Source organism: Sitophilus oryzae, unplaced genomic scaffold (assembly GCF_002938485.1).
Source record: "Sitophilus oryzae breed Bouriz unplaced genomic scaffold, Soryzae_2.0 scaffold_1307_pilon_pilon, whole genome shotgun sequence".
Classification (NCBI taxonomy): Eukaryota; Metazoa; Arthropoda; class Insecta; order Coleoptera; family Curculionidae; genus Sitophilus; species Sitophilus oryzae.
In genome coordinates this window covers 3,269,218-3,297,051 of record NW_022145957.1, presented here as the reverse complement: position 1 = coordinate 3,297,051, position 27,834 = coordinate 3,269,218, and the positions used below count along the sequence as shown (strand labels likewise).

The 27,834-nt window shown below is 36.4% G+C and overlaps 1 protein-coding gene across 2 annotated transcripts in view; it reads right to left on the bottom strand.

The window, feature by feature from the left end:
* The window catches only part of LOC115874950, a 153,711-nt gene that overhangs the window by 52,991 nt on the left and 72,886 nt on the right, over window positions 1-27,834 (bottom strand). For both annotated transcript variants that reach the window (XM_030890259.1, XM_030890258.1), the window contains exons 11-13: window positions 13,102-13,200; window positions 12,890-13,012; window positions 2,072-2,161 (exon numbers count right to left, since the gene is read on the bottom strand). In XM_030890259.1, coding sequence (XP_030746119.1) covers window positions 2,072-2,161; window positions 12,890-13,012; window positions 13,102-13,200 — 312 coding nt within the window. The remainder of the gene's footprint in view (window positions 1-2,071; window positions 2,162-12,889; window positions 13,013-13,101; window positions 13,201-27,834) is intronic.

Here is a 27,834-nt window from a genome sequence, read left to right as displayed (position 1 = left end):
CATACCAACAATGCGTCGACTGTCGAGCACTCACACAATTCGCACCCATCGCGTGGTGATGAGTTGTTGTGTAGGTGGTGAGTGGGACAGTTGTTTCACCTGGAGATCTTTGTCTCATTTCGTTGATCTATGCAACGGAATATTGACCATATCTTTTATAGATGCTATGAATTTTGTTAATTGCCCCTTCCCCAGTCCCTCTCGGACTGTTTCAAGGTGTATGCACTAACACTTTCCAGTGCATATCACCATAACAGGTGCCCGTGTGCACTTGTTTTTTCTTTTCACCCACCCTTGGTCCCTTCAGAACCAACGGTGGTTTTACCTTTGATTAAATGTTTTATTTCAATAATAAACAATTTGCGTGGATTGCACTGCTAGTTTGGTGCATTGCCTTTTCTTGGATTGTCCAAGCCGCATATTGTCTTTACTTTTGTCATTCAATTGAGTCTCAATTATTGATGTTGTTTGTTCCCCCCTCTACAGAGTGTTTTTGTAAGTTTTATACCCTATGTAATTTAAAAATGTTACCAATATTTACGTAAGAGATTTTTTTAAAAAAATTTTGCGAACTGATTTTTCTGACAATTGCTTCACATTAATAATTATTGACAGATTGTTGTCGTTATTAACTTTTTTACGTGTAGCCTTTTCTAATTATTTGCAATGTACCTCTTTTTCCTTTTTAAATTTCAGTACATCTTAATGTTGTACAATTGCTTAGAGAATTTTTTTTTGAATTGCGCTCAATGTTTTTCTGGTTGCAGACATTTGATCACATCTTTTGAATTGTAAATGTAATTGTATATGACCACCTAATTTTTCTCTCGTTGCACGAGTAAGGGTGTTTTTTAACTGTTTTTATAAGTGTGCGTGCTTTGATCACTCCACTTTTCTACATGACCACCCACACTATTAATTTTTACAGGAATATAATGATTGACATGCCACAGCCCGGTTCGGCATCCATATATCACTTTTATAAACTTGACGTTTCACAATTGACCGTTGACAGATGGATGTCGCGGTTGTCGCCTGTTAGTTACTTTGCGCCTTCACGCCTTAGACGCAATTGAATTTTTAATTTTTAATTGAACATCTCTTAATTATTCCAATGTTCTAAATAAATATCAGGCGGCTTAACCGCCCTATAAGAGTCCTCTTCCCCCCTTTTTTGTGGTTGACTGGTCAGCGATGTTTCACGGTGGAGTTATCAATACGAGCCATATTTTTAATGTAGTTTTTTATGAAGGTCTTTTCTGTACCACGTTAAGTAAGTTTTTACTCTTAACTTTTAGAACAATAATTGTCTAACATGTATTTCCATTTTAGTGCCCTGAGGGAGGAATAAATAAATTCCGAAAGCATGACAATTAACAAAGTGTATTAATTCTTTGTCAAACCCTTCCGACTGCAACCCCACTAGATCCTAGATTTTCTTTCTCACTAGTGAGTCGAGACTACTTTCTGCTAATTAAATGAATATACATTGTTCACTTTTAACTAGTTAATGATAATTTGATGTGTTAATATTTTAATTTTTGTGCTTTTGTTTTTATTTTTGTTTTAATGTTATGAATATTTTACTTATTGACTTAATATTGTTTTTTAGACATAGGATAGACCAGAAAAAAATCCTAAAGAAGCATGATATAATAAATGCGAAATGTCGTCGAAAAGCTATTGTTTTAATATAACCATAGCCACCAGACCCAAAAAACAACCGAGAGAAATTAAGACAGTTTTTAACCTTACTAAATTCAATTAACAAGAGAATACAATTTACTATTGGAAAAGGTATTAATACCATCAATTTTCTTGACATTAGAATTATAAAACAGTCTAATAGATTACAATATGATATTTACAGAAAACCCACTACCACAGACACTGTAATATACAATAAATCCAGGCAAATTAAAATGTCACGCTATCATGGTTTAATTCATAGATTAATAATGTTTCCACTTAGCCCAGAGAATTTAAAAAATAGTTAAATATTATTGAACAAATTGCCATAAGCAGAATGAATATAAGTGTTCCCTTATTGATAATATGCTAAAAAGCATACCTGGAATTCCTGACATTTCTGGAAAACCACCAGCATCACCTAGCACCATTTGCTCCGCTCCTTCATAGTCATAACCGGGTACACCTCCATCTATTTTTGGTAGATTTAAATAGTGTTATTGCCAATTATAATTTTATTATACTCGTAGTTGTATTGCAAATATTATATTTTAATTGAAACACTCGTAAACCGAATAATATGTAGCTTCTAACGTAAAAAATCGGCACTACCAACTACTAGGCACTCATTGATAACGGAACTGATAAACTTGCACCTAAAGATCAAACACTGCAGAATATGGTTAACGACATAAAGATGGTGAGCTGAAGTAGAAGACTACAAAGTCTCGGGGAAAAATGATAGAATCCATTATTATTCACATGAGGTCATTGTATCGCCTAATGTTGCCCGATATGTTGATAGCGAGGTTAATACCTATATCGGAGGGATTGGTACTATTTTAAATGCGCGCTAGTTCCAGCACTATTATTAAGTTTATATTTTTTTATAAAACTGAGGAAAATAAAATGATAACGGAAACTAAATGACAGGCCATAAAATCCTGCAATTAAAAAATCATGCCATCAGGACCAAGCACATTGGAAAGTGAAATTATAGATGAGAATAATGAAATACTACACAACTTCAGGATCTGATGAGAAGTATTCGGAAACGAACAAATAAACACTTAATTGCCGAGCAAGGATAGTACGGTTTTTCAACAACATTTATGACGCCGGTTATATCTCTGAAGACTGGCTCCGTTCTACGTTTGTGTTAAGGGTCCGTTTTAACTTCGTGTAAAGAGTGTCATTTTATAAGTCTAAAAAGCCACTTCCTTAAGATTTTTCCGTCTTCTACATAAAAGACTCGAAGTAGGTGGAGACAGTTGATTTATAGAACGGCTTTTGTACTAGAAGTCATATTCAGCCTCCAAACAATTGAACAGAATTTTCAAGATCAGAGAAAATATGTCTTCATGTGCTTTATAGCCATAACAAGGCGTTCGACAATAAACATAACCTTCTTATATCATGCCTCAGATATTTAGGATTTAAAGTTGATTCTCACTATACCTTCCGTTTCCATTCCATATCCGCTCCGTATTTTTTATTGTATTGACTCTATACAAGAAATGTATTATATTGACTCTATACATAAGCTTCCGTTCCGTATCAGTTCCATACTTTTTATTATACAATTTATATAATTACGAAAGTTTTTAAATTTGTATCTTTTGAAAAATATAATAGGTTTAATTAAGAGGTGAAAGAATAAATAAATATCAGCAGAATGTTAACAGAGCTGGTACAAATATAAGAACTTGAGAACGCTGTTCAGTCCGTCCGCCAAAAAAAATGTATGGAAGGAAAGGATGTGGAACGGAAGGAAAACGGAAGGTATAGTGAGAAACAACCTTTAATGGGAAAATTATAAGGCTTATCAGTAAGGCAGTGGGTATATCTTGTCTCCAATGTTGTTCAATTTATATGTGAAAAGAGGCATAAAAATAAAGTATTCCATTTAATAATATTCAATATGCTGATGACACCAAGATATTGGCAAACAATATAAATGCTCGAAATCAAAATAAATAAGGGCAATAACAAAAGTCAAAGACTGAGTCTGAAACTTAATATCAGTAAAACTAAATTTATGGCTGTTAGTAGAAACATGTCCGAACATGAGAATTCACATAAATATGAATCTCAAACAGGTCACACAATTGAAATACTTGGTTATACATAATTAAAAAAACATGGAACCGGTTCAGGAGATAAAATGTGGGATCGAATATTTCTCATTTCTCAAGATCAGGATAGGAACTTGATCTTGAACAGAGAGAGAGATAGTGAAGTGCCATGTCTGGGCCCAAATTCTGGAACTTTGGCATAAAAACGTTATCCTTTCAAAGCAGTAAGCGAAAGAATTCGATTAGTGGAAAGCCAAGCAGTACGATTTTGGAATTCTCGTTGCCGCGCGAATCGTTTTCTGGATACGCATTGAGCACATATTGCCAGCATCGCAATTTCTCAGGTATCTAATAGTTTACTAATAGTCAAATATGGATAAAACGATGAAAATGTCAATGTTACGTGAATTTCATACCCTAGTGTCGAGTTATGCCGAGTCGATTCAGATTGACGGGAGTAACTATGACTCTCTTAAAAGGTGGGAGAGCATCTCTTAGATGGTGGAGAGACCGGAAAGTGGCAAGTGCCGGACCGATGCTCGAGACATGCTTTTTTTATGCCAACATTTCTAGGAACTCATACAACATGGTACCCCACCTCTTGACGTCTAGTGCTCAACCCTTGGCCTCTTCGTGGCACCGCCGGTAACTGGGACATCTTCCCAGGCCAACAAAGGATTAACAATGCGCGGCATGCGCCACTCGAGGTTCCGACCGGCCATGGGGTCCGGAAGGCACTCGGTGTGGAGACATTTGGCGTCCGCAAGAGTTGAAGCATCATCAACTCGAGCAGGCATGGTTATTATTAAGCCCCGACCCATTTGGGACTCGCCGCGGTTGAGTAGGTCTAGCTCAGCCGTTCGGGGCTGCTTTCTGGAGACAGCCGGCCAGATCCCTCTGCAGACGAACGCATTGGGAACACTCCGGGCCAACCAGACCGGGCGGGATGGAGCTCACATCCTTCGAAGGAGGCAAAGAGGCCCTCGTTAGCTTAGCACGCTAGCGGTGGGACATAGAAGCCTCGGATGATGGTGGAGGATACTAGCCTCGTCCTTCATCATTAAGACAGGAGGCTCAACGAAGACAACATGGCTTGGAAATGGACAATGAGAACGGAAACGAAATTAAAATATGGCTTTCTTTTGAGGCGCAGAGTTGCGTTCTGTGTCTCGAACAGGACCGGAATTCCTTGCACCTGAGTATACAAGATCAGGTGCGGCATGCAAAAGATATCCACCCAAGAGTTCCGGTCAGATATATTTGCCGCATATGTGAAAAGTTCTTTCCTAAGTGTCCCAAGAGGGAGGCGGCGGCCCTGCCTAATGAAGGCCTCACGAGCGAGGCGGAAAATGGAGAACCCGTGCCGCACAAGGGGTCTTATGAATCAGTCGTGCCCCGACTGCGGTGGTGTTTTCCCAGGCCGTGGTGCGCTGACCACGCACCAAAGGCACAGGCACCCCGTCACCCGAAATGAGGCGAGGGCAGCTGGTACCCGCCAAGTCACTCCTCCCCCACTTAATATAGAGTTCACTAAATACCATGTTGGAGTGTGAACTTTGGTACCAGGGTGACGGGTTTATGGTGGTCAGAATGCGTGAGCAGTTGCCACACCTAAATCTGCACCAGTTAAGTTGGCAAAGCAAGGCCGGGAGGTAGCAGTAACTGTGAAAACTACAGTGACGCACCACAGTGGTGGGAATCTCAAACCCGACCTGGTAATACAAAACCGGGGAGGGCTCTTCGTGGTCGATGTAATAGTCCGCCACGAAGATGGGAACAATCTCGCTATTGGTCGACAAACTAAATACGAGAAATATAGCCGTCTGCTACCTTTTAAATTTTTCGGGTATGAATGCTATTTAGCTATATTGATATGGTTGACCGAAGTTTTTAGGTTTTTTTGGAAGGCCGGTTTTCTTTTGTCAAAAACCTTTTTGTTGGGTTCCAACCCTAGGTACTACCCATAGTGGTAGGTTCCCGTGGGGCCATTCCCAACACAACCGTTGCCTGTCTCAAAAAGTTAGGTATAACGAATCGGAGTGTGCTTTCGACCGTGTCGTTGATAGCACTTCGTAGTTCCATCGACATATACCACAATTTCATGGACTACAACAGGCCCCGCCCCCAACGTCCGGGGTCGAAAAATACGAACGGACGACTCCGCTAGTCCGTCACAACCTATGGCCAAATAGCACGAAGCACTGTTATTAGCACTGTCTTTTGTCTATAGCCACCCTTTTACAGTGGCTATTTTATTTAAACACTGTTTGTCTTACATGATATTTATTCATGCAATATTGTATATAGTAGGTTAGGTGTACATATATGTACTGTGATATAGTCTGTGATACTAGGTTTTAAGTTGTACATATATTTTAGTTGTTTTATTTATACACCTGAGTGTTAATATATTACTACGTGTTAGTAAGTGTTTGAGCTGCTACGATGCGAGTCGTATGACCTCCCCTGTGGGACGGGTCTCGGCGGGCGAGCAGAGATGTCAAATTCGGCATCTCTGGCAGCGGCCTCCACGTGGCTTTCCCCGGTAACCAGCGCCATCATAGATGGTCTGGGCCATTCATAGATGGTCTGGGGATTCTCCGGACTTGCTTTTTTACTATTTTCCCCCGTAGTTGGACTCCCTGGTTTAATAGGTATCTCTCCTGCGGGGGGCCGGCTATGGGTGCAGGATAGTTGGTAAAAGCGAGGACTACGGCCGTGAATAGGCGAATGTTGGGTCCCGTCTCTAGTCCGACAATGGGTCCAAAGCCGTTCACGAAGTTGTTGCAGAACGCAACTCGGCGACCACGCCGCGCCGCACGTAGGAAAGTTCCGTCCATTAACTGGATGATGCTGTAATTAGCCGTTAAAAGCGCGTTAGCCGTTAAAGCATCTAAAAGTCACAGAATTGGGGCCCTTGTTGTCAATTAACATTGACATTTTTCATCGTTTTAACCACATTTGACTATTAGCAAATTATTAGATACCTGAGACCTATCCAGAAAACGATTGGCACGGCATCGAGAATAGCAAAATCGACTGCTTGGCGTTCCGCTAATCGAGTACTTTCTCTTACCGCTTTGTAAGCATAACGTTTTTATATCGAAGTTCCAGAATTAGGGCCCTGGAATATTGGCAGCATCGCAATTTCTCAGATATCCAATAATTTACTAATAGTCAAATGTGGATAAAACAAAGAAAAATGCCATTTTATGTCAACTTATTTTTCTATGGATATGTCACTATTCGTGTCAGGGAAGTGCTGAAGACGCTTCTCAGCATTTCGATGCTTTGACCATTTATAGCTGCCAAGTCCTAAATTATCAATTATTTATTGAGGAATTTATAGAAGAAGTAGTTTTCACTAAAGAGCGAGAAAAGGCATAAAATCACATTTTTTTCTACGTTTACTTGCAGTTCGACAAGCAAAACGATCCTTTTAGGTAGCAATTTTCGAATTGCTTAGGGTAATGCGTAAAGACGCTAAGCGCATCAAATGAGAATACCCAAATCGGTAGTTAAGTGCGCGCTCAGCGAAAATGAACGTCCTATAAGCTAAGCGTCTAAAAGCGCTTAGCGTTTTCGGAGTTACAGAATTCGGGCCCAGGGCCTAGTATTGCTATTTAACACTGTACTATGGAGGCTAAAATACACTGTTGCCACGCGTTTCCTTTGCAGGAAATTGGTTAAAAAAAATGTTAAATTGTTAAATTTTAAAATTATTAAATTGAGGAGAAAAATTATGAAATTAAAAATTTATAGAGAACCGAAAAAAAAATAAATAAAAAAAACAAGGTCTTATTAAACTGTGGAGTGTGCGTGCAAATAGGCCCTAGCTCTGCCGAAGAGATGGGGTGGGTTTTAAGCGCCACTGGCTTTGCACAGGATAAGCCAGAAAACCCCCAAGATATTCTTGGAATCTAACAAGACTTGTTATTAAAAAAAATATTAGAAAGATAAAAAAATTAAGGGATGAATAAAACACTAAGATAAATTAATAGAGTATTGTGTAATGATATTAAATAAAAAAAAATAACCAAATTTGATGACGTTATATAAATTAAATTTAATTAAAAATTGAAAACCGAACCGTATGTACCTTGAACTCTTGAACCTTGAATCAATATAAGATAAAAAAAAAGGTAAGTAAGAAAAGGAAAAAAAAACAAATAGGGGAAGATAAAATTTTCAGTAACGTTTACTTGTCTCTGCTTCCGATCTGATCCAGCGACGTATTTGCCAAGCTGAGTGCTGTAGAGGGAAATCACTTCCAGAGAGACGTACTGCAAAAAGTCTGCCAGAAAAAGCAAGCCAGAAAAATCCTGGTGGAAAAATCCTGGTCTTAAAAGTCTGGTGGGAACAATCCTGGTCTTAAAAAATCCTAGTCCAAAAAGCCCTAAAACCGAGAGCGGTATTAGGTTTACGAAATAAAAGAAAGTTACCTAGAAGGAATAGTTTGAAACAAAAGGAACATACAGCTATAATTAATTAAATAACCAAAACACGTTTTAACTGTAGAAATATAGAAAATATCATAAAAAGTTACCTTGCTGGGCTTCACAAAAAAATGTAGTTTTTTTTTCTAATAGATGGATGTTCAAATTGCTGGATTCAGAAAGCAGAAATTACTGGAACAAGTGGTGGTTTTAAGTTCCTCTTCCCAAGAAAATCGACGATGACAAAGAAATAAATCAAAAGGCTTTCCCTGTTAAGAAATAATTTGAATAGTACAAATCACACTAGACAAAATGGCGATCAAAAAAACTTACCAGCCACGAGCAGATTAAAATCCCGTATAAAACGGCTCAGAGATACTTTTAAAAGGTAAGGTACAACTCAAACAGCAAAAGTATCCCTTATAGTTCTAGTCAGTGATTATCCCCAACAAACGGGTAAAACAGGAAAATTCCAACAAATTACACTGACTAAAACACCTGCTTTGAAGCTGAAGGGAAAAATGGGAAACCTACATCGATCAGATAGAGTTCCGCTCCGAAGAAATTTGACTTATACTGCAAAGTTGCAATTTAATATTCTGGGAATTTAGAAACATTGCCAAAATAAACATTACTTAGAATTAAAAGTAAATTCCATTAACCATTCACAAACATACCAAACCTTATGCCGGTGATGATGCACACAAAATATTACGGAAAGGATGTCGATTATGCAATCAATAATTATCAGAAAATACAAACATCAGAATTTAAAGGAAGTAACCTGACAACAGCGTGTGTGCGCCGAATACACTAATCTCAACTGATCTGAGCAATTCAAATTTAAATGACATTATTAATAATAATTGTTAACCTTACAATTTGCAGAAAATAAACAAATGATAAATTTCAAAAAATATGCAGGTAAATAACTTCATTTTGGGCTCTATAATGAAATATAGGATCAAATAATATTTTAGAGACAATCCACACTTGTTGATAAATCTTCTAAGATAATAGAAGGGCAAGCAGTACCGTGGAACTACTAGAAATTACGGCAAATAGGCTAACATTCAGAAACATAAACAAGTCCAGGAAATAAAGGTAATGTTTTGGTGAATTTGATTATATTAGCATAAGATAATACATTTTAATTATATTTTAGATCATTACTGATTGATTACTGACTGATATATGGCATGGACAGCAAAATAAATTAAGCAAAACAGAGTAAGAAAGAGAATGAAATATAGCTGTAATGAATATCTGTTTATAAAAATTAAATGCAATAAATTTATTTATCAGCATAAATAAGAGTTTGATCTAACTTGTAAGCAAAATTGGTATATATTTTTAAACCTAGTTGAAGCTAAATTTGGACTGTTACACTGTACTATTTAATTACAATAATGACTGGAGAGTTCGATTTTCGATTTGGTGATGATGTTGTGGTTGTCTGGTTGTTGATATGAATGAACTAAAGAAGAAAACCGGCTTTTTTTGGATGCTAACCGGCACCCGGCCTTGTTAAAGGAAAACCGGCCAGGTGGCAACCCTAGTAGTACCTCGGCAACAGGTGAACCAAACTGTTGCTTTAGCTGAGGTAGCAGACGGCTATATTTCTCGTATTTAGTTTGTCGACCAATAGCGAGATTGTTCCCATCTTCGTGGCGGACTATTACATCGACCACGAAGAGCCCTCCCCGGTTTTGTATTACCAGGTCGGGTTTGAGATTCCCACCACTGTGGTGCGTCACTGTAGTTTTCACAGTTACTGCTACCTCCCGGCCTTGCTTTGCCAACTTAACTGGTGCAGATTTAGGTGTGGCAACTTCTCACGCATTCTGACCATCATAAACCCATCACCCTGGTACCAAAGTTCACACTCCAACATGGTATTTAGTGAACTCTATATTAAGTGGGGGAGGAGTGACTTGGCGGGTACCAGCTGCCCTCGCCTCATTGTGGTGCCTCTCACTCGGGTGACGGGGTGCCTGTGCCTTTGGTGCGTGGTCAGCGCACCACGGCCTGGCTAAACACCACCGCAGTCGGGGCACGACTGATTCATAAGACCCCTTGTGCGGCACGGGTTCTCCATTTTCCGCCTCGCTCGTGAGGCCTTCATTAGGCAGAGCCGCCGCCTCCCTCTTGGGACACTTAGGGAAGAACTTTTCACATATGGGGCAAATATATCTGACCGGAACTCTTGGGTGGATATCTTTTGCATGCCGCACCTGATCTTGTATACTCAGGTGCAAGGAATTCCGGTCCTGTTCGAGACACAGAACGCAACTCTCTGCAATCCGCTGAGCGTCTAAAAGCGCTTAGTGTTTTCGGAGTTACAGAATTCGGGCCCAGGGCCCGAATTCTGTAACTTAGCTTTTAGACACTGAGCGTATATAACGTTAATTTTCGCTGAGCGCGCACTTAATTACCGATTTGGGTATTCTCATCTGATGCGCTTGGCGTCTTTACTGATTGCGCTAAGCGCTTTGAAAACGGTTGCCTTAAAGGATCGTTTTGCTTGTCGAACTGTCAGTGAAAATCGAAATTTGTGATTTTGTGCGTTATCTTGCTCTTTAATGAAAATTAATACTTCTTATATAAATTCCTCAATAAGTAATTGATAATTTACCACTTGGCAGCTATAAATATTGTTCAAAACATCGAAAATGCTGAGAAGAGCCTTCAACACTTCCCTCGTATAATAAGAATAATGACATATTTATAAAAAAAATACCTTGACATAACTCAACAATAGGTTATGAAATTCACGTAACATTGACATTTTTCATTGTTACATCCATCAGTTATCAACTTTTGACTGTTAGCTACATTAGAAATTGTGATGTTGCCAATATGTGCTCAACGCGTATCCAGAACACGATTCGCATGGCAACGAGAATACCAAAATCGACTGCCTTGCGTTTCGCTGATCGAATACTTGCGCTCACCGCTTTGAAAGCGTAACGCCCTGGGCCCGTATTCTAATAACACTTCCCTCGTATAATAAAAATAATGACATATTCATAGAAAAATAGCTTGATATAACTCAACAATAGGTTATGAAATTCACGTAACATTGCTATTTTTCATTGTTACATCCGTCAGTTATCAACTTTTGACTATTACCTACATTAGAAATTGTGATGTTGCCAATATGTACTTAACGCGTATCCAGGGCCCGAATTCTGTAACTTTGACATAAAAACGTTACGCTTTCAAAGCGGTGAGCGCAAGTATTCGATCAGCGAAACGCAAGGCAGTCGATTTTAGTATTCTCGTTGCCATGCGAATCGTATTCAGGGTACGCGTTGGGCCCATATTGGCAACATCACAATTTCTAATGTAGGTAATAGCCAAAAGTTGATAAATGACGAATGTAACAATGAAAAATGTCAATATTACGTGAATTTCATAACCTATTGTTGAGTTATGTCAAGCTATTTTTCTATGGATATGTTATTATTCTTATTACACGAGGGAAGTGTTGAAGACGCTTCTCAGCATTTTCGATATTTTGAGCAATATTTATAGCTGCCAAGTCGAAAATTATCAATTACTTATTGAGGAATTTATAGAAGAAGTAGTAATTTTCACTAAAGAACAAGATAACACACAAAATCACAATTTTTTCGATTTTCACTGACAGTTCGACAAGCAAAACGATGCTTTAAGGCAACCGTTTTCAAAGCGCAATCAGTAAAAACGCTAAGCGCGTCAGACGAGAATATCGAAATCATTAATTAAGTGCCCGCTCAGCGATTTACGAATTAACGTCATAGACGCTGAGCGTCTAAAAGCGCTTAGCGTTTTCAAAGTTACAGAATACGGGCCCTGGTCCGTTCTATATGTGTAGAAGCATGGACACTGAAAGTAGCATCTATAAACAGAATGAGAACATTCAAAATGTGGACCCTACGACTAATGCTGCAACTGTTTCGGGTTACGAGAGAGACGAAGACATTCTCTGAGAATGTCTTCATGTAAGTTATTGTTTTATTAGAAGACTTTTTAAAAATTTTAGTTTTCCCTGTTTAAACAATGCGGAAGATCTGTCACCACACCCATAGTATGCAGGAGGAATACATGATCAGTCAAAGTTTTGTCAGCTGCAAGACGAGCATAATACAAAATTTACGATATTTTTCCTATATAAAAATTTTAACATCAATGTTATACAGATCAATGCCACCAAAAATCATCTTTCCTCTTTACTGTTACATTTTTGGTTAATTGGCCAAACATAAAAGATTTGAATCAATATCTGTTGTGAATCAATTTTTGCCTGATAAAATGTTCCGACCACTATAGTTATACTACGATATGCTATATCAGCGTGTTCTTGTTTTGTGGAGTTTACAGGAAAACTTTCTTATGAGACAATAATAGACACTATCGACTATTTGCACATCCTCAATCGTTCTATACCCTAGGTGGTTTTCATCAGGGTAGCTAAAATTAGATATAAAATATTTTTTTTTGCAATTTCAATGTTCCTTCAAGAAATATTGTTGGCAAACCTCAAATTCTCGAATCCAGTACCCCAGGAAACATATTAAATAGAAACATTTTTGACTCAATTTGACTAGACTAATGAAGTTATACAAGTTTAAGAGACCAAAATTAAATAACTCTACTAGAATTAGAAATTACACTTAATAATACTATAAAGATTAAATTATATACCCGACAAATTAAGAGGTGATTGAGCTCCTATAAAACTTTCCTCCAGGAAACCTCTAGTATCTTCTTGGTATATATCTGCTAAATTACCAGCTTCAGGTAATTGAGGCGTACATACTCCTATACCTGCAAAGTAAAAATGTTGATCTTATCCAACTATATTTCACAAAAAAAAAAGTTCAATATATGTAACTTTAGTTAATATAATCTTTTACCTCTTGGGCTAATCGGAGGTGTAAATTGTTCAAACTCCTCCCTTGCTGCTGGTGAGCATGGTGGAGTAACATATTGACCAAAGCTTTGATCCATTACACCTGCAAAATAGAAACATGATGTCAATTTTCGTTCCAATTGAGAGAACCTTATGTTTTCTATTGGATACGTCGCGTCGTCATATAATCTTCCAGATATCTTCTATGCTATACAATATCTTGTAACTTTTTTGAATTATGGATTTCTTGTGGTAATCATTAAGAAAGACATGTTATTTTGTTGAACTGTTTGGTTCTTATTTTGTTGGGCCCAGCATCTAATATAACTGGATGATACGAGCAATAGCAACTCACTCATAAGCCTTGAATTTCGTCCAGCTTTATTTTAATAGCAAAGATATATACAGGGTGGGTCTTAACTAAGTGCAAATATTTTAAGGGGTAGTATATTTCGAACCCAGAAATACGTCTTAAGTTTTTTCGCGAAAAAAAAAATTGAAAATTTTTTAATTTTAGGTAAAAAACATAATATCTTCATTTTATGGCAACATAGGTAGTAGACTCAAAATTTAACCAAAAAATCATTTTTTTTCTTAAACTTTTAAAGTATTTTACTAGGTTATTTTGGAATTATTTGAAAAACGGTAAATAGAAAATGTGTTTCTTTTGTCAAGATCTAGCAGCCCTGAAAAATTTGCACTTATTTAAGACTCGCCCTGTATATTTTGTACTGTGTAAGACTAACCCTGTTTTTTAATGTTTATGGTGTTACTTATAATATAAAAATAATAATAATAGCTCCCGTATATAGCGTTTAACGCCTTGGAAGTAGCAAGGTACAGCTTGCCATACTAGAGCCGTTCGGTATACAAGGAAGATAATGTGGCTAGCACTACGCTTCAACCGCCTATTATTACCTCAGGATTGTGAATCGCAAGTACTCATTTAAGGCTGAGTCGACCTAGGTACCGAAACTATTTTTATTTTGATGCAATGCCGGATGTGGGATTCGAACCCACTACCTTGAGATTGGTAAACGAGAGCCTGTGCCTCTACGCCACCGGGCACCTTTGGTGGTATGGTGTTACTTTATTAGTGCAAACGGACAACTCGTACCATTGCGAAACAGATGTAATCGTCAAAGAAATAATTATATATATACTTCTCTAAACTTTTTTATTTTCTCAGATATAAAACCGAAATTTGGCATATTAGTATATGGCATAAATCGGAATTGATTAACCTATTCAATTAGTTTCAATCACTTCCTGTTTCACCGGAAATGGCTACAACTTTTGATTTTTAAACGGAACCCTCGGTATTTTTTGGATTATTTGATAGAACCATGACATTCTGAATAGACTGGACGAATTAACGTATAATAATTATAACCGGACAAATTAACGGAGACCCTTCCGCTGCGCCGGATAAAAAGCAGGCGAAAAAATGCGGTAAAATAAAAATAGGTAGATATGTGATAAGAATGTTTCAGAATTTGTATTTATTCGTGTTTTAATAGCCAAAACGAATACACAGATTCTCGCGACAGTTCTCGTGTAAAATTGATTTTTTAAGTAAAATAATGGATGTTTACGAAGTTCATAAGACAATTCAAATTGTAAAATGGTATTTCCAAAACAGGTCTTATCATGATATATAAACAATTTTTCCACAAACTTTTGTAAACAGGCCAATTTCATGTCTACCTACTATATCAAGAGTTATTAATAATATTGAAACACATGGGTGCGTGTCCCCACTAGGAGTTAAAGCAAGTGTTTATTTGTGCTACCGCGAATCAAAATACCACGTTTTTAAGTAATCAAATTGCTGAGGTGGTTGCCCTGCCCACAATGCCTGTATTGTTCAAGAATATTTGAACAATACTTTTCCCAACCGTTTAATTAGTGGACATGGAACTATTTTGTGGCCCGCTAGGTCACCAGATCTTTCTCCCAATGATTTCTTTTTGTGGGGTTATGTAAAATCCAAAGTGTATGGTCGTAATAGGGCTAACAATCTGGATGAGCTTCAAGTAAAAATACGAGAGGCTTTCCAAACTATTAGCCCTAATATGTTAGCCAATGTCAGACGGGGACTTTACGACCTTCTGTCTAGCACAAGAAGGTGGTCTTTTTGAACACTTGTTCTAATTTTTTTTTATTTAGAGTAGGTAGTATTTTAGTTTTTTTGGGGTTTAGAGAATTTATTTATTTTTAGTTTTGGCTTGTAAACACTCCCAAATAATAAATATTTAAGTATTTTAATTTTAAATGTTACCTTAAGTGAAGGTAAACACTTAAAATGAAAATAATAAATACTCGGCACTCCTCGCGTCGTATTCCTAGTCTGTCACGACCGACCCGTCCAAGCTCAACTGCAACTGCGTACTGCCTGACCAGCCGACTAGCCGGCAGTGAATCTCGAGTACGAACGCAAATCGTGTAAACGTAAATTCGTCCGGCAACTTGCTATGTTACTAGTAGCCTGGTCTTCTCTGTATAATATGTCAACTTTTGACATTTTTAATTAAAAACATAGCAATTCATATTTCAATCTAGGGTGCCATGGCCATAAATGTAACGACAATTTCACTCGAAATAACAAGTGTGGTAAAAATTATTCTTAAAAAAAATTATTTTAACCAACCAGGAAGACACAAGGAAAACATTAGATGATCAAATCTAATTTTACGAAGCTCCTTGATTATAAACACAAATTATGATTTAAACAGAGCCATGGCACAACTGAAAAAGTAGAAAGCTATATTTTTTAATGGAAAATATCAAAATATCTGAGGTACCATTTAAAAATCAAAAAGAAGTCTGTAGTCATTTCTGTTGAAGCAAAAGTGACCAAAAGTAATTGAATTTTAATACGTCAATCGATCCCAATTTATGTCGTATACTTACATATCAAATTTCGTTTTATGATCTGGAAAACTAGAAAAGCTATAGAGGTGAGCCACTTTTGGGAAACAATTACTATACAGGATTTAACAAAATTATTTTTATAAATTTATTAGTTAATCCTATTAAATGCCAACCGTAATAATATGAGGTAATAATAGTGGCGCCCAACATTTAGATTTTATTTTTAAGTTATATTTCATAACATATTTCTCTCACGTCAAGTAACATAAAAAAGATTACAAGTTATATCAGACTATCAACTGAACAAAAGAATACGAATTTCCACTAGCCATAGCCTTTATAGACTTTGAGATGGCTTTCCACTTAAGGTAATAATAGAAGCCCTAGCAAAGCAGAGTAACTGACAGACTTTATATAGAAACTCTCGCGATATTATACAAAAAAGCCAAAGCAAGATTAATGCTATATAAAAAACCCCCAGAGGTCCCTTTGGCAAAGGAGTATGACGCGACCATCCACAACCAACCCCGAAGCTATTTACAGCAACAATAGAAGAAATATTCCTTCAACTAGAGTGCCAACAAACCAACAAAGGATTAAAAATAGATGGAGAATATCTTGACAATCTAAGATTCACTGACGACATAGTCCTAATTGCCAATAACCCTGCAGAACTACAAACACAAATTAACGTATTAAATATAGTCAACAATAAAAGGTCTCAAAATGAATTTAGCAAAAACTAAAGTAATGTACAAGGACTAGTCGACAGAAAAGGCATTCTAATAAATAATACAAAACTGAAAATAGTAGAAGAATATATACCGGGTGAGTCTCAAAAGTGGCTCACCCCTATAACTTTTTTATATTTTTTTTTAGTTAAAAAACGAGATTTGGTATGTTAGTATATGACATAAATTGGGATTGATTGACGTATATTGTTTAGGAAACTCTCAAAATATATTTAATTTTATCTTTTTAATTTTAAATTCAATATTAATTTATTCTATTATTTATTGTATACGCATATGTGGTACTAGGGAGGTTATTCCAAAGGGCTGAAACACGCCTGCATCAATTAACCTTGGACCACAATACACTTGATTGAAAGATCCCGCAAGAACCGCATCTAACGAGAGATCGATTCAACGTGCTAACCGCCGCCGCCGCAAATAACTTTATTTTAAATCTTCAAAAGTTCGTACCAATTCGGTACCGTTTACTCGTGCGAGTAGTTCTTCCTGATCCAGATACAGGGTGGCCACCCAGGAGAAGACTCCAACCCTCCAAGGTAAGCCGACCTCGTACCACGTGTTTTATTTTAGCAGGAATTCTTATTTTATCGAGTATGTTAAAAACAATCAAACATTTCTCTATTTCCTTTCTAAACATTGGTCCTTCGAGCCAGATAACGCCGGATATAGCGAACTTTTGAAAGTAAAAAAAAAGTTATTTTTTTTTCTCTCCTATTTTTTTTCGCATTTAGATTTTCTATCAATATCTATTTTCCTACATTCATTTCTATAAAAAAAGTTCATATTAACTACAGTTATTATTCTCTAAGATTTAAATTTTCCTTTTTTTTTCTCTCTTTTCAATATTATCAGCGCAAGACCGCATCGCCAGTTCCATTCCGCGCCTGGCCATTTTAGATTCCACAGATTTGCGCTATAGCCAACGGACATTCTATCGATGGTCAGTAGTAATTGCGTCGTCTAAGGGAACTGTTCACCAAATCAATAATTTTACTGATAAGCGTACGCACTTCAAGTTTTTTTTATTTGTTGTTATTTTTATGTTTATACTACGAGGGAGATTCAAATAAATAATATTATTTTGTACTTCATTTCATAATTTAGTAATTATGGCTGAACAAATACGCTTAAGAAAACTGAAAAACAATAGAAGTAATTCTATTTCAGAAATTCAATATTTATTACAGTTAGCAGAACGTACCAAAACTGATAAAACAGTTCGCAGTTTATTTAAAGTTGGATGTGCAGAACTTGATGTTCTCAAAGATGACTTTATAAAACAGCATCAAAATATTATTTCTAGTCTTGCAAATGAAGCTGACACCGATTTAGAACCAGAAAATGTTATAAGAACAGCATTTTTTAATGATTTTTATGTCGCAAAGTCCATGTACGTAGACTTATGCGAAATTGATACTGCAAATTCGCAAAAAATGTTAAATTATTCTATGAATGCTACTACTTCAGGTACTTCTAATGAACATAATTATCATATAAAACCTCCAAATTTAGATATTCCTAAATTTAATGGTGATTATAGAACTTTTTCTACATTTATCGATCTCTATAATGCTCTGATACATAATAATCCAACATTAACGCCAATAGAAAAATTTCGTTACCTTCTTTCGTTAGTCGAGGGTAAACCATTGGGTGTTGTTAGTAGCCTGCCAATGACTTCAGACAATTATCAAACCACATATGATAACTTTGTTGATCGCTACAGTAACGTAAGATTTCGAGCGCAATCGCATTGGTATGCTATTAAAACTGCCCCTAAAGCTATTCGCGACCAACCTGAATCTCTTAGAAATCTTTTGGACACATTTTCACAAAATCTCGCCTCTTTAAAAAATTTAAATTTTCCAATTGAATCTTGGGACTTCATATTAGTTAACATGTTGTTGGAACGGGTTGATGATGATTTAATAACAAGGTTTGAACTTTCGCTTGCCTCAGGCACAATACCAAAATTTAAAGAATTATTTGAATTTTTAGAAAAATGTTGTAAAACTTATGAATCTCTTAATCTTTCTTTACCTTTAATTAATAACAAAAGATCAAATAAAATTAAATCACCATTACAACCTCGTCGTACTACTTCTCTTTTGGCAAAGCAAACAAAAAATAGTAATTCCGGATCTTGTTTACTTTGTAACGAAATGCATTCGTTATATAATTGTTCAACTTTTTTAAGCAAAACTCCTCAAGAAAGGTATCAGCTTTCCAAAAGGGCACATCTATGTGTTAACTGCTTAAGTAATATTCATTCTACGCAAAATTGTAAATCAGCTATGTCTTGTCGTAAATGTAATCAACGTCATCATACTCTTTTGCATTTTTCTTCAAGTAATATAGAACGCGCCACTCATAGTCCCGAATCAGCTTTACCTTCAACTTCTCGTGAAAATAGCTTTAATAATAAACCTCACTTTTCTGGTACACCTTCTAAAACTGTATTTTCAAATCGCGATGAGAATTCTTCGTTGAATCAGAGCTTCGCTGCGACAGGCTTGTTATCTAAATCTACATCAGTTCTATTAGGAACCGCGGTTATCGAAGTATTAGATAAGTTTGGTATATATCAATCAATGCGATGCTTGCTTGATCCTGGAAGTATGACTTCATTCATAACAGAGAAGTCTGCTAATACTCTTGGTTTACCAAAGGAAAGGGGACTTTATGAAATTCAAGGTCTTGATAATATGGTTACAAACTCCGGGCAAGCTACCGTTACACTTTCATTTCGACCGCTTAATTGTCCGGAATCAGTACTTAATACTGACGCTATTGTTTTACCTAAAATTTGCGATAGCTTACCTACTGCAATTTTGCCAGCTTCTTCTTGGTCTCATCTTAGCAATTTGAAACTTGCTGATCCGAAGTTTTATGTACCTGGTCCTATTGACATTCTGCTTGGTGCTGATGTATACACAAAAATTATCCTAAACGGATGTGTTCGAGGGATTCACGGAGAACCAGATCTTTTGAACACAATTTTTGGGTATGTTCCAATGGGTAAAATAGGTACATTTTGTGAAACGTCTACTGTAACTTCATTCTTTTGTAATTCGCATAAAATTAATACTGATGATATTCTTACAAAATTTTGGGAAGTAGAGTCAGTTCCTCTTTTGCCTATGCTGTCAGATAATGATCTTTTTTGTGAAGAACATTTCTTAAAAACATACCAGAGAAATTCCGATGGAAAATTTGTAGTGCATCTACCATTCCGCGATAACTTTCCTACTTTCCCCGGTATTCGTCAACTTGCTGAACAGCGATTTCTCTCTTTAGAACGTCGTCTATTAAAAGATCAAGAATTGTATAAATCTTATTGTCAATTTATGAAAGAATATCTTGATCTGGGACATATGAAACCTGTCAGTCATGAAACTGAGTTATCTTCCGCTTCGTATTATATTCCGCATCATTGCGTTTTAAAGCCTCAAGCTAGCTCAACCAAATTGCGAGTGGTTTTCAATGGTAGTGCGAAGCTCCCGAACCAAACCTCTCTCAACGATCATTTGTTTACCGGACCCAAACTTCAAAAAGACATTGTTGAACTCTTAATTCAATTTCGCTTTCATGTGTACGTTTTATGTACAGATATTAAAATGATGTATCGCAATATATTGATCACTTCTTCTCAACATCAGTATCAGAGAATTGTTTGGAGATTTTCTCGTAATGACCCTCTTCAGGACTACGAATTAATTACTGTCGTTTATGGTTTATCGCCTTCGCCTTTCTTAGCCTTACGCGCACTTCAGCAATTAGTCCTTGATGAAGGAGCAGATTTTCCCTTAGCATCTCATGCGATTTCAAATCATACTTATGTTGATGACGTGGTTACTGGAGCCACCACTTTCAGTGAAGCTCTCGCCCTTAAAAATGAACTAATAGCTTTGTTTTCTAAAGCTGGGCTTGACCTTAGAAAATGGGCAAGTAACGATCCCAATCTACTGAGTGATCTACCTTCTGACTTTTTATCAACTACTCATATAAATTTTGATGATCCTGAATCATCATTAAAAATTTTGGGTCTTCAGTGGAATCCCACAACGGATAACTTTCATTTTCATTTTAACTCTCTTGACAGACCTTGTACTAAACGAAACATGTTGTCAGAATTAGCTCGTATTTTTGACCCGTTAGGCTTCTTAGCTCCTGTTACCTTTTTTACTAAAACTTTAATCCAAAAGTTATGGTCGTCCCATATGGATTGGGACCAACAGCCCCCTGACGAAATTATCCGTATTTGGACGCGTTACAAAAATGAAATGCACTTGTTGTCTCAAATTGACCTTCCCCGGAAGATCCTATTTTCCGAGTGTGAGAATAGATGTGAGTTGCATGGTTTTTGTGATGCGTCTGAAAAAGGTTACGCCGCAGTTGTATATCTTAGAATTTTGAGAAACAACAAAAAAATAGATGTTCATTTAGTTGCTTCAAAAACAAAGTTGCGCCTTTAAAGAAGTTAACAATTCCCCGTCTTGAGCTCTGCGCCGCTGTTCTTCTTGCTAAATTACTCGCATATTTAGTACCCATTTTTAAAACTAAAATATCTTTAGATAAAATTATTACCTGGTCTGACTCTAATATTGTTTTATATTGGCTTCACTCTCCACCTAGTCGTTGGAAAACTTTTGTTGCTAACCGAGTAGCTTATATTCAAGACAAGCTCCCACACGCAACTTGGTTACACGTTGAGTCCAAGAACAACCCTGCTGATGTTGCTTCTCGAGGAATATTTCCATCAGAGTTTGTAAATTTTAGTACTTGGTTTCAAGGACCTTCTTTTCTTCATGATCCTGATGCTATGTTAGGTTCAACCTCCGCATGCGCTTCTCTAAATAGTACTTCCGAAGAAGAAAAACATACTTCTTTTTTTGCCGCTACTTCTGAAGAGAACTTTATTGACCTTCTTTTAGAAAAATACTCTTCTTTCGCTACTCTTCAACGTACCGTCGTTTATGTTTTACGCTTCCTTTTTAATATAAAAAATCCCCGTCAAAAAAGATCGGGTCCGCTCTTAACTGTTGAATTAAATGAATCATTTACGTGCCTTGTAAAAAGGACTCAATCGATTTGTTTCCAATCGGAATTGATTTCTAAATCTTTTTCTAAACCATTACGTAAACTTAATCCTTTTACTGACGGACAAGGAATTGTTCGTGTAGGTGGTAGATTAAAACATTCAACTCTATCTTATTCTGCAAAATATCCAATTTTACTACCTCGCTCTAGTTTACTAACACGCCATTTAATATATTACTACCATCTTAAATACCTTCATGCAGGATTGCGCACTTTGCTTTTTTTACTATCTCAATCGGTTTGGATTCTTTCTCCTAAACGAGCTATAAATTCAGTAATTCATTCATGTTTAATTTGTTGGCGATCCAATCCGAAGTCTTTCCAACCGCAAATGGGAAATTTATCGCCGTCTCGCGTTTCACAATTAAAATCTTTCACACACACGGGGGTAGACTTTGCAGGGCCGTTCTTAATTACTATGAACAGATATAGAGGTGCTAAAACAACTAAAGTATCGTATATGTTTATTTATATGTTTTGCGACTAAAGCTATGCACTTAGAATTAGTTAGTAGCTTGTCCACGGAATCTTTTTTGGCGCCCTTCAGAGATTCCTATCACGAAGAGGTCGCTGCACAGACATATATAGTGATTGTGGAACCAATTTTGTTGGTGCTAGCAAAGAAATTAAAACTATGTTTGAATCCGCAGTTGAACATGAAAATATTCAATGGCATTTTAATCCGCCCGCTGCCCCACATTTTGGGGGACTTTGGGAAGCTGGCGTCCGTTCAGTAAAAACGCATTTAGGTCGAGTAATCGGACAACAAGTCCTGACTTTTGAGGAATTATATACGATTCTGACCTTGATTGAAGCTGTATTAAATTCACGTCCGCTCAATCCCATCAGTTCTGAAGTCGAAGACATTAACGCGCTAACCCCAGGTCATTTTTTAACTTTAGAGCCATTGAACAGTTTACCTACGCCGAACTTTACTGCTGTACCAATTAACCGTCTCTCTCGTTAGCAATTTTTACAACGATTACATCGCACAAACAGGTGGTACAAACAGGTGACATAAGGAGTATTTGCATTCGCTTCAACAATGCCAGAAATGGCTTAATTCCTCTGACGTTCCTTCGTTAGTTATTAGTAGGAACGTTAGTTATTATAAAAAATGAAAATGCTCCTCCATGCCAATGAACCTTAGGTCGCATAATTTCGTTAAGTGAGGGGACGGATGGTGTGGTGCGGGTTGCTTTGGTGAGGACAGCTAAGGGAACTTTGCAGCGTCCTTTAGTTAAATTATGTCCTTTACCCAGCAATTAATTATCGCCATTTATTTTTTTTTGCTATTACACAAAATTATTTTTATGTATTTTTCTTCTCTTTTTATTTTTTCTTTATCTTTATCTCAATTTTTATTTTTTTGCATTCAAAAGTTACGCATTTAAAACGCATGTTTAGAAAGAACATGCCTTTTCGCCGGGCAGAATGTTTAGGAAACTCTCAAAATATATTTAATTTTATCTTTTTAATTTTAAATTCAATATTAATTTATTCTATTATTTATTGTATACGCATATGTGGTACTAGGGAGGTTATTCCAAAGGGCTGAAACACGCCTGCGTCAATTAACCTTGGACCACAATACACTTGATCGAAAGATCCCGCAAGAACCGCATCTAACGAGAGATCGATTCAACGTGCTAACCGCCGCTGCCGCAAATAACTTTATTTTAAATCTTCAAAAGTTCCTACCAATTCGATACCGTTTACTCGCGCGAGTAGTTGTTCCTGATCCATATACAGGGTGGCCACCCAGGAGAAGACTACAACCCTCCGAGGTAAGCCGACCTCGTACCACGTGTTTTATTTTAGCAGGAATTCTTATTTTATCGAGTATATTAAAAACAATCAAACATTTCTCTATTTCCTTTCTAAACATATATTAAACACTATTTTTTAATCAAGAAGTTCAATTCTTTTCGGTCACTTCCTGTTTCCCCGGAAATGACCACAACTTTTGATTTATAAATGGCACCCTCGTTATTTTTTTTTACTTTATTCGACAGAAAATAACACTCTGAATAGAATGATATATCAAATGTCAACTTTTGACATTTTCGCATATGGTTTATTTGAAATTATAACGTGCGGTTCATAATAATTTGACTCGAAGTACCAAGTGTGTGGTATCAAATTATTCGTAAAAAATGCTTTTTCCAAACATGCTAATGTGTCATCCTCGTTCCATTTGAAAAAATTGAGATATAATTAAAAATATGATTTGTGCATCTTTTAACCGGCCAGGACAAGATACTAAAAACATTAAACAATCAAATCTATTTTTCCAGTGCTCCTTGATTAAATATTAGTATTTTTAACATAGCCATGGCACTATAGATTGAAATTTAAAATACGATTTTTTATTAAGCGAGAATGTCCAAAGTTGACATATGATATGTCATTCTATTCTGAATGTTATTATATCGAATAAAGTAAAAAAAATCCGAGGGTGCCATTTAAAAATCAAAAGTTGTAGTCATTTCTGGTGAAACAGGAAGTGACCGAAAACAATTGAATGCCTCAATCAATCCTATTTATGTCATATACTAACATACCAAATCTCGTTTTTTTTATCAGAAAAAATAAAAAAAATTATGGGGGTGACCCACTTTTGAGACGCACATTTAGGATAACTAATACACAGCTCGGGATCTCTACTACCAGAAATCAACCGAAGAATTAAGTTTACATAGAGTACTTTGAAGAAACTCAGTCATATTCAAATCTAGAATGCCTCTTTATCTAAAGAAGAAAACATTCGACCAATTTGTACTTTCAGTCATATCCTATGCATGCGAAACCTGGACACTTAAAACGAACATTATAAGGAAACTGCAGGACGCACAGCGCTCAATGGAATGAAATATGTAAGAAAAAAAGACCGTAAAAAAAGAGTGGTTACAACATAAGACCCAGGTAATAGATGTCATCCACAAAATCAAATCCCTCAAGTGGCAATGTGCTTGACACCTGGCAAGAAGGACGGACAACAGATGGACAACGAAAATTACAGCATGCTACCTACGAGGAATTAAGAGACCTAGAAGAAGACCAAACCTGGGATGGGACCATGATATTAAGAATAGACTACAATGGGCTCAACTAAAAAGAGAGTATCTAAACAGTGGCGCAGCTGGGCATGGGCAAAATGGGCCTTCTCCCACGGCCTCGCACCTAAAAGGGCCCCGGGAGAACACTGTCTGCGATTGCCTAACCTAACTGAAATGCTAACTCTGAAATTTATTATCTCGAACACGTGTATTACAAAATATTAAACGGCGTCAACAACATAAGTAAGATCTGGCAAAAAGTCGATATTAAATTACACGTTATTGATAATTTGCACAATTTTGGTGATTGGATCCACAAATTTCGTGAAACAAGTTGTAACGTTTTTAGTTCGTTACATGTCTTTTTTATATGTAATATATGATGTCTGGCCTATCATCACCGGATTCCCTCTCGTTCAGGCCGGATAGTTTATTTGACGCGCTTGGCGTAATTGTTACGTTCTCTAGTCAGCAACCCTGCTATCGTTTCACTGTTCTGTGGAGCGCTGTCAACATCGCTTCAAGGCGCCTCTCCGTGCTTAACTTCACTTTGGCTTTGACCGTTCTATTGTCACCATCAAAAAATCCTTGCTTCGAGAAACTGCAATTATAAAAATCTTGCTGTATAATTTGAATCAGCTGCTATTTCGAAGCTACAGGTAAAAATGAGATATTATCTTTTTTGATTCGTTATTATTACTGCGTATTTTTAGGGTAGAGTTACGGATGCCCCAACCTAACTTGTATTTGTATTTTGCTGGCACGTTGGCGTTCCTTCTCTTTTGCCCTCTAGAATATCACATGGAAGAAAGGACAAGTTCTTTATTATTTAGTGAGCCCTCGGAAGTAATTCGAGGTAGGTTTATTTTGTTTATTAGACCTTGTTTGATTTTAAACAAGAGTTTCGTATTTTTAGGGTCCTAGGTTATGGTCCAAGGTACGGGTAGTGTTCCCTTGTACCATTATCCTATGTACGGATGTCCTGTGGACAAGTGTCCCCAGTAGGAATGATTTTTCTTACATATAAAGTGCCCCAGCGTGGATGTAGCTTGAGCCCCATGCTGCTTCGTTCCCATCTATAAGCTAGTTAGTAGTTACGGCTGTATCAATTCATGGTGTCCTCATTCTGGCCCCTTTTGTTGTATTGGATGGCCGAATACAGAGATGCGAGCCCACCTCACGCTGTTAGTGTTTGAAGCAAGATTACATAAAGAACAGCTAAGTGTAGATTTAAGTTCTAGTTTTACATTTAACATCTAAAACATTTTCAGTCTTAAACAATCGTACATCTTAAGTTATATCGTACAGACTATGTTTAGTGGTTAGATTGTTAAGTCGTTAATTGTTAATTCATGTCGATTTAATATTTAAAATATGATTTAGATCTTAGGTTTCATTACATTACGTCTTGTTGGTATTACTTTCATAGATCTTATTATTGCACTATTTTAACAGATGAATAACCAAACATAGATTCTAGAATCTACGGGTTACAACATCTTCGATTTAATATCATATAAAATATATCAAATTAATTAAAGTAATGCTACATTTCATATATTCTCTTAAACTTTACATGTCTTGTATTTTATCATAGTTGTTTTCATAGATATTTAGTACAACTCTTAACACCACTTTCTTTGACATATAACCACTATATATTTGCAAAATAAAATCACTAAATCACCACAATACACCAAAACACTTTTACTTTTACACTGGACGCGCGTTTCGCTAATCATGTTAGCATCATCAGCAGATGATTATAAACTAATGAATTTGAGTTTATAATCATCTGCTGATGATGCTAACATGGTTAGCGAAACGCGCGTCCAGTATAAAAGTAAAAGTGTTTTGGTGTATTGTGGTGATTTAGTGTTTTTATTTTGCTGTGTAACACCAAAGGTTCCAACCCTCAACTGTAATCACTATATATTTACTTGAACTCTACAATGTCATGTACCAGCAAAGAACATCATGAATAAATATAGTCATTAGTTTTAAGTAATATACAACTGTGTTTTCTTTCTCTGTACATGCCTGGCGCCCAATATCTATATTTTTTTGTTTACTGTTATTGATTAGTTTTCTCTCTTGTGAAATACCTTATCCACGACTGCTCTCCGATGAAAAGCTGCCGTTCGCAGTAGTAATGTTTTATAAAAACGCTAATGAAAAAAACGTTTTAATAACTACGAATTCATAGAAAAGAGAGAGCAGTTGTTTGATTACAACGACTTTTAAAAAGAAATGGGTTCGCAAGAAAAATTAAATGTGTAATTATGTATATGTAGATGATCCTATTGCTTCGGCTGAAAGTAGATTCAGAATTGCTTTTTAAAAATAAGGGTTGACCCATGATACAAGACATTAACATTAGATTTATTGCATCCCCTGAAAATAACAACAATTTTTGATTCTTGTACGACATAAATATTTAAAATCTTTGCCAAATAACGAGCTTATGAAGCACTGTAATGATTTAAGTATAGTACTTTAAGATTGGGGGGAAGCAAAGATATAGAATCTTATGAACTTTACGAAGAAATACAACTTTTAGTGCCTAATCTACCAAACTCCATTAGAGATGCCAATCAGATGATTCAATGCATAATTAGAAATGATTTGGAAGATTGGGATAGATGCCCAATGTTTATCTTGCTACTAGAATAATGTTGACTATGCTTGTAAGTACAACTTCCGCAGGAACAAACTTTTCTAAGTTAAAAAACTACTTAAGAAACAGTATGAAGCGGAACCGACTGTCTGCTTTAGCAATACTCTATCGGCAGGCCCGTTCCTGCGGTATCTGGCGCCTACGTGCAGCATTCTTTGGTGCGCCCTTTTTATATTTAAATCAATTATATATTTTAATCTTAATCTCAAAAATTTAAAGAATTTATATTCTGCGACAAACGAGCAATATGTAATTGAAAATGTAAAAAAACT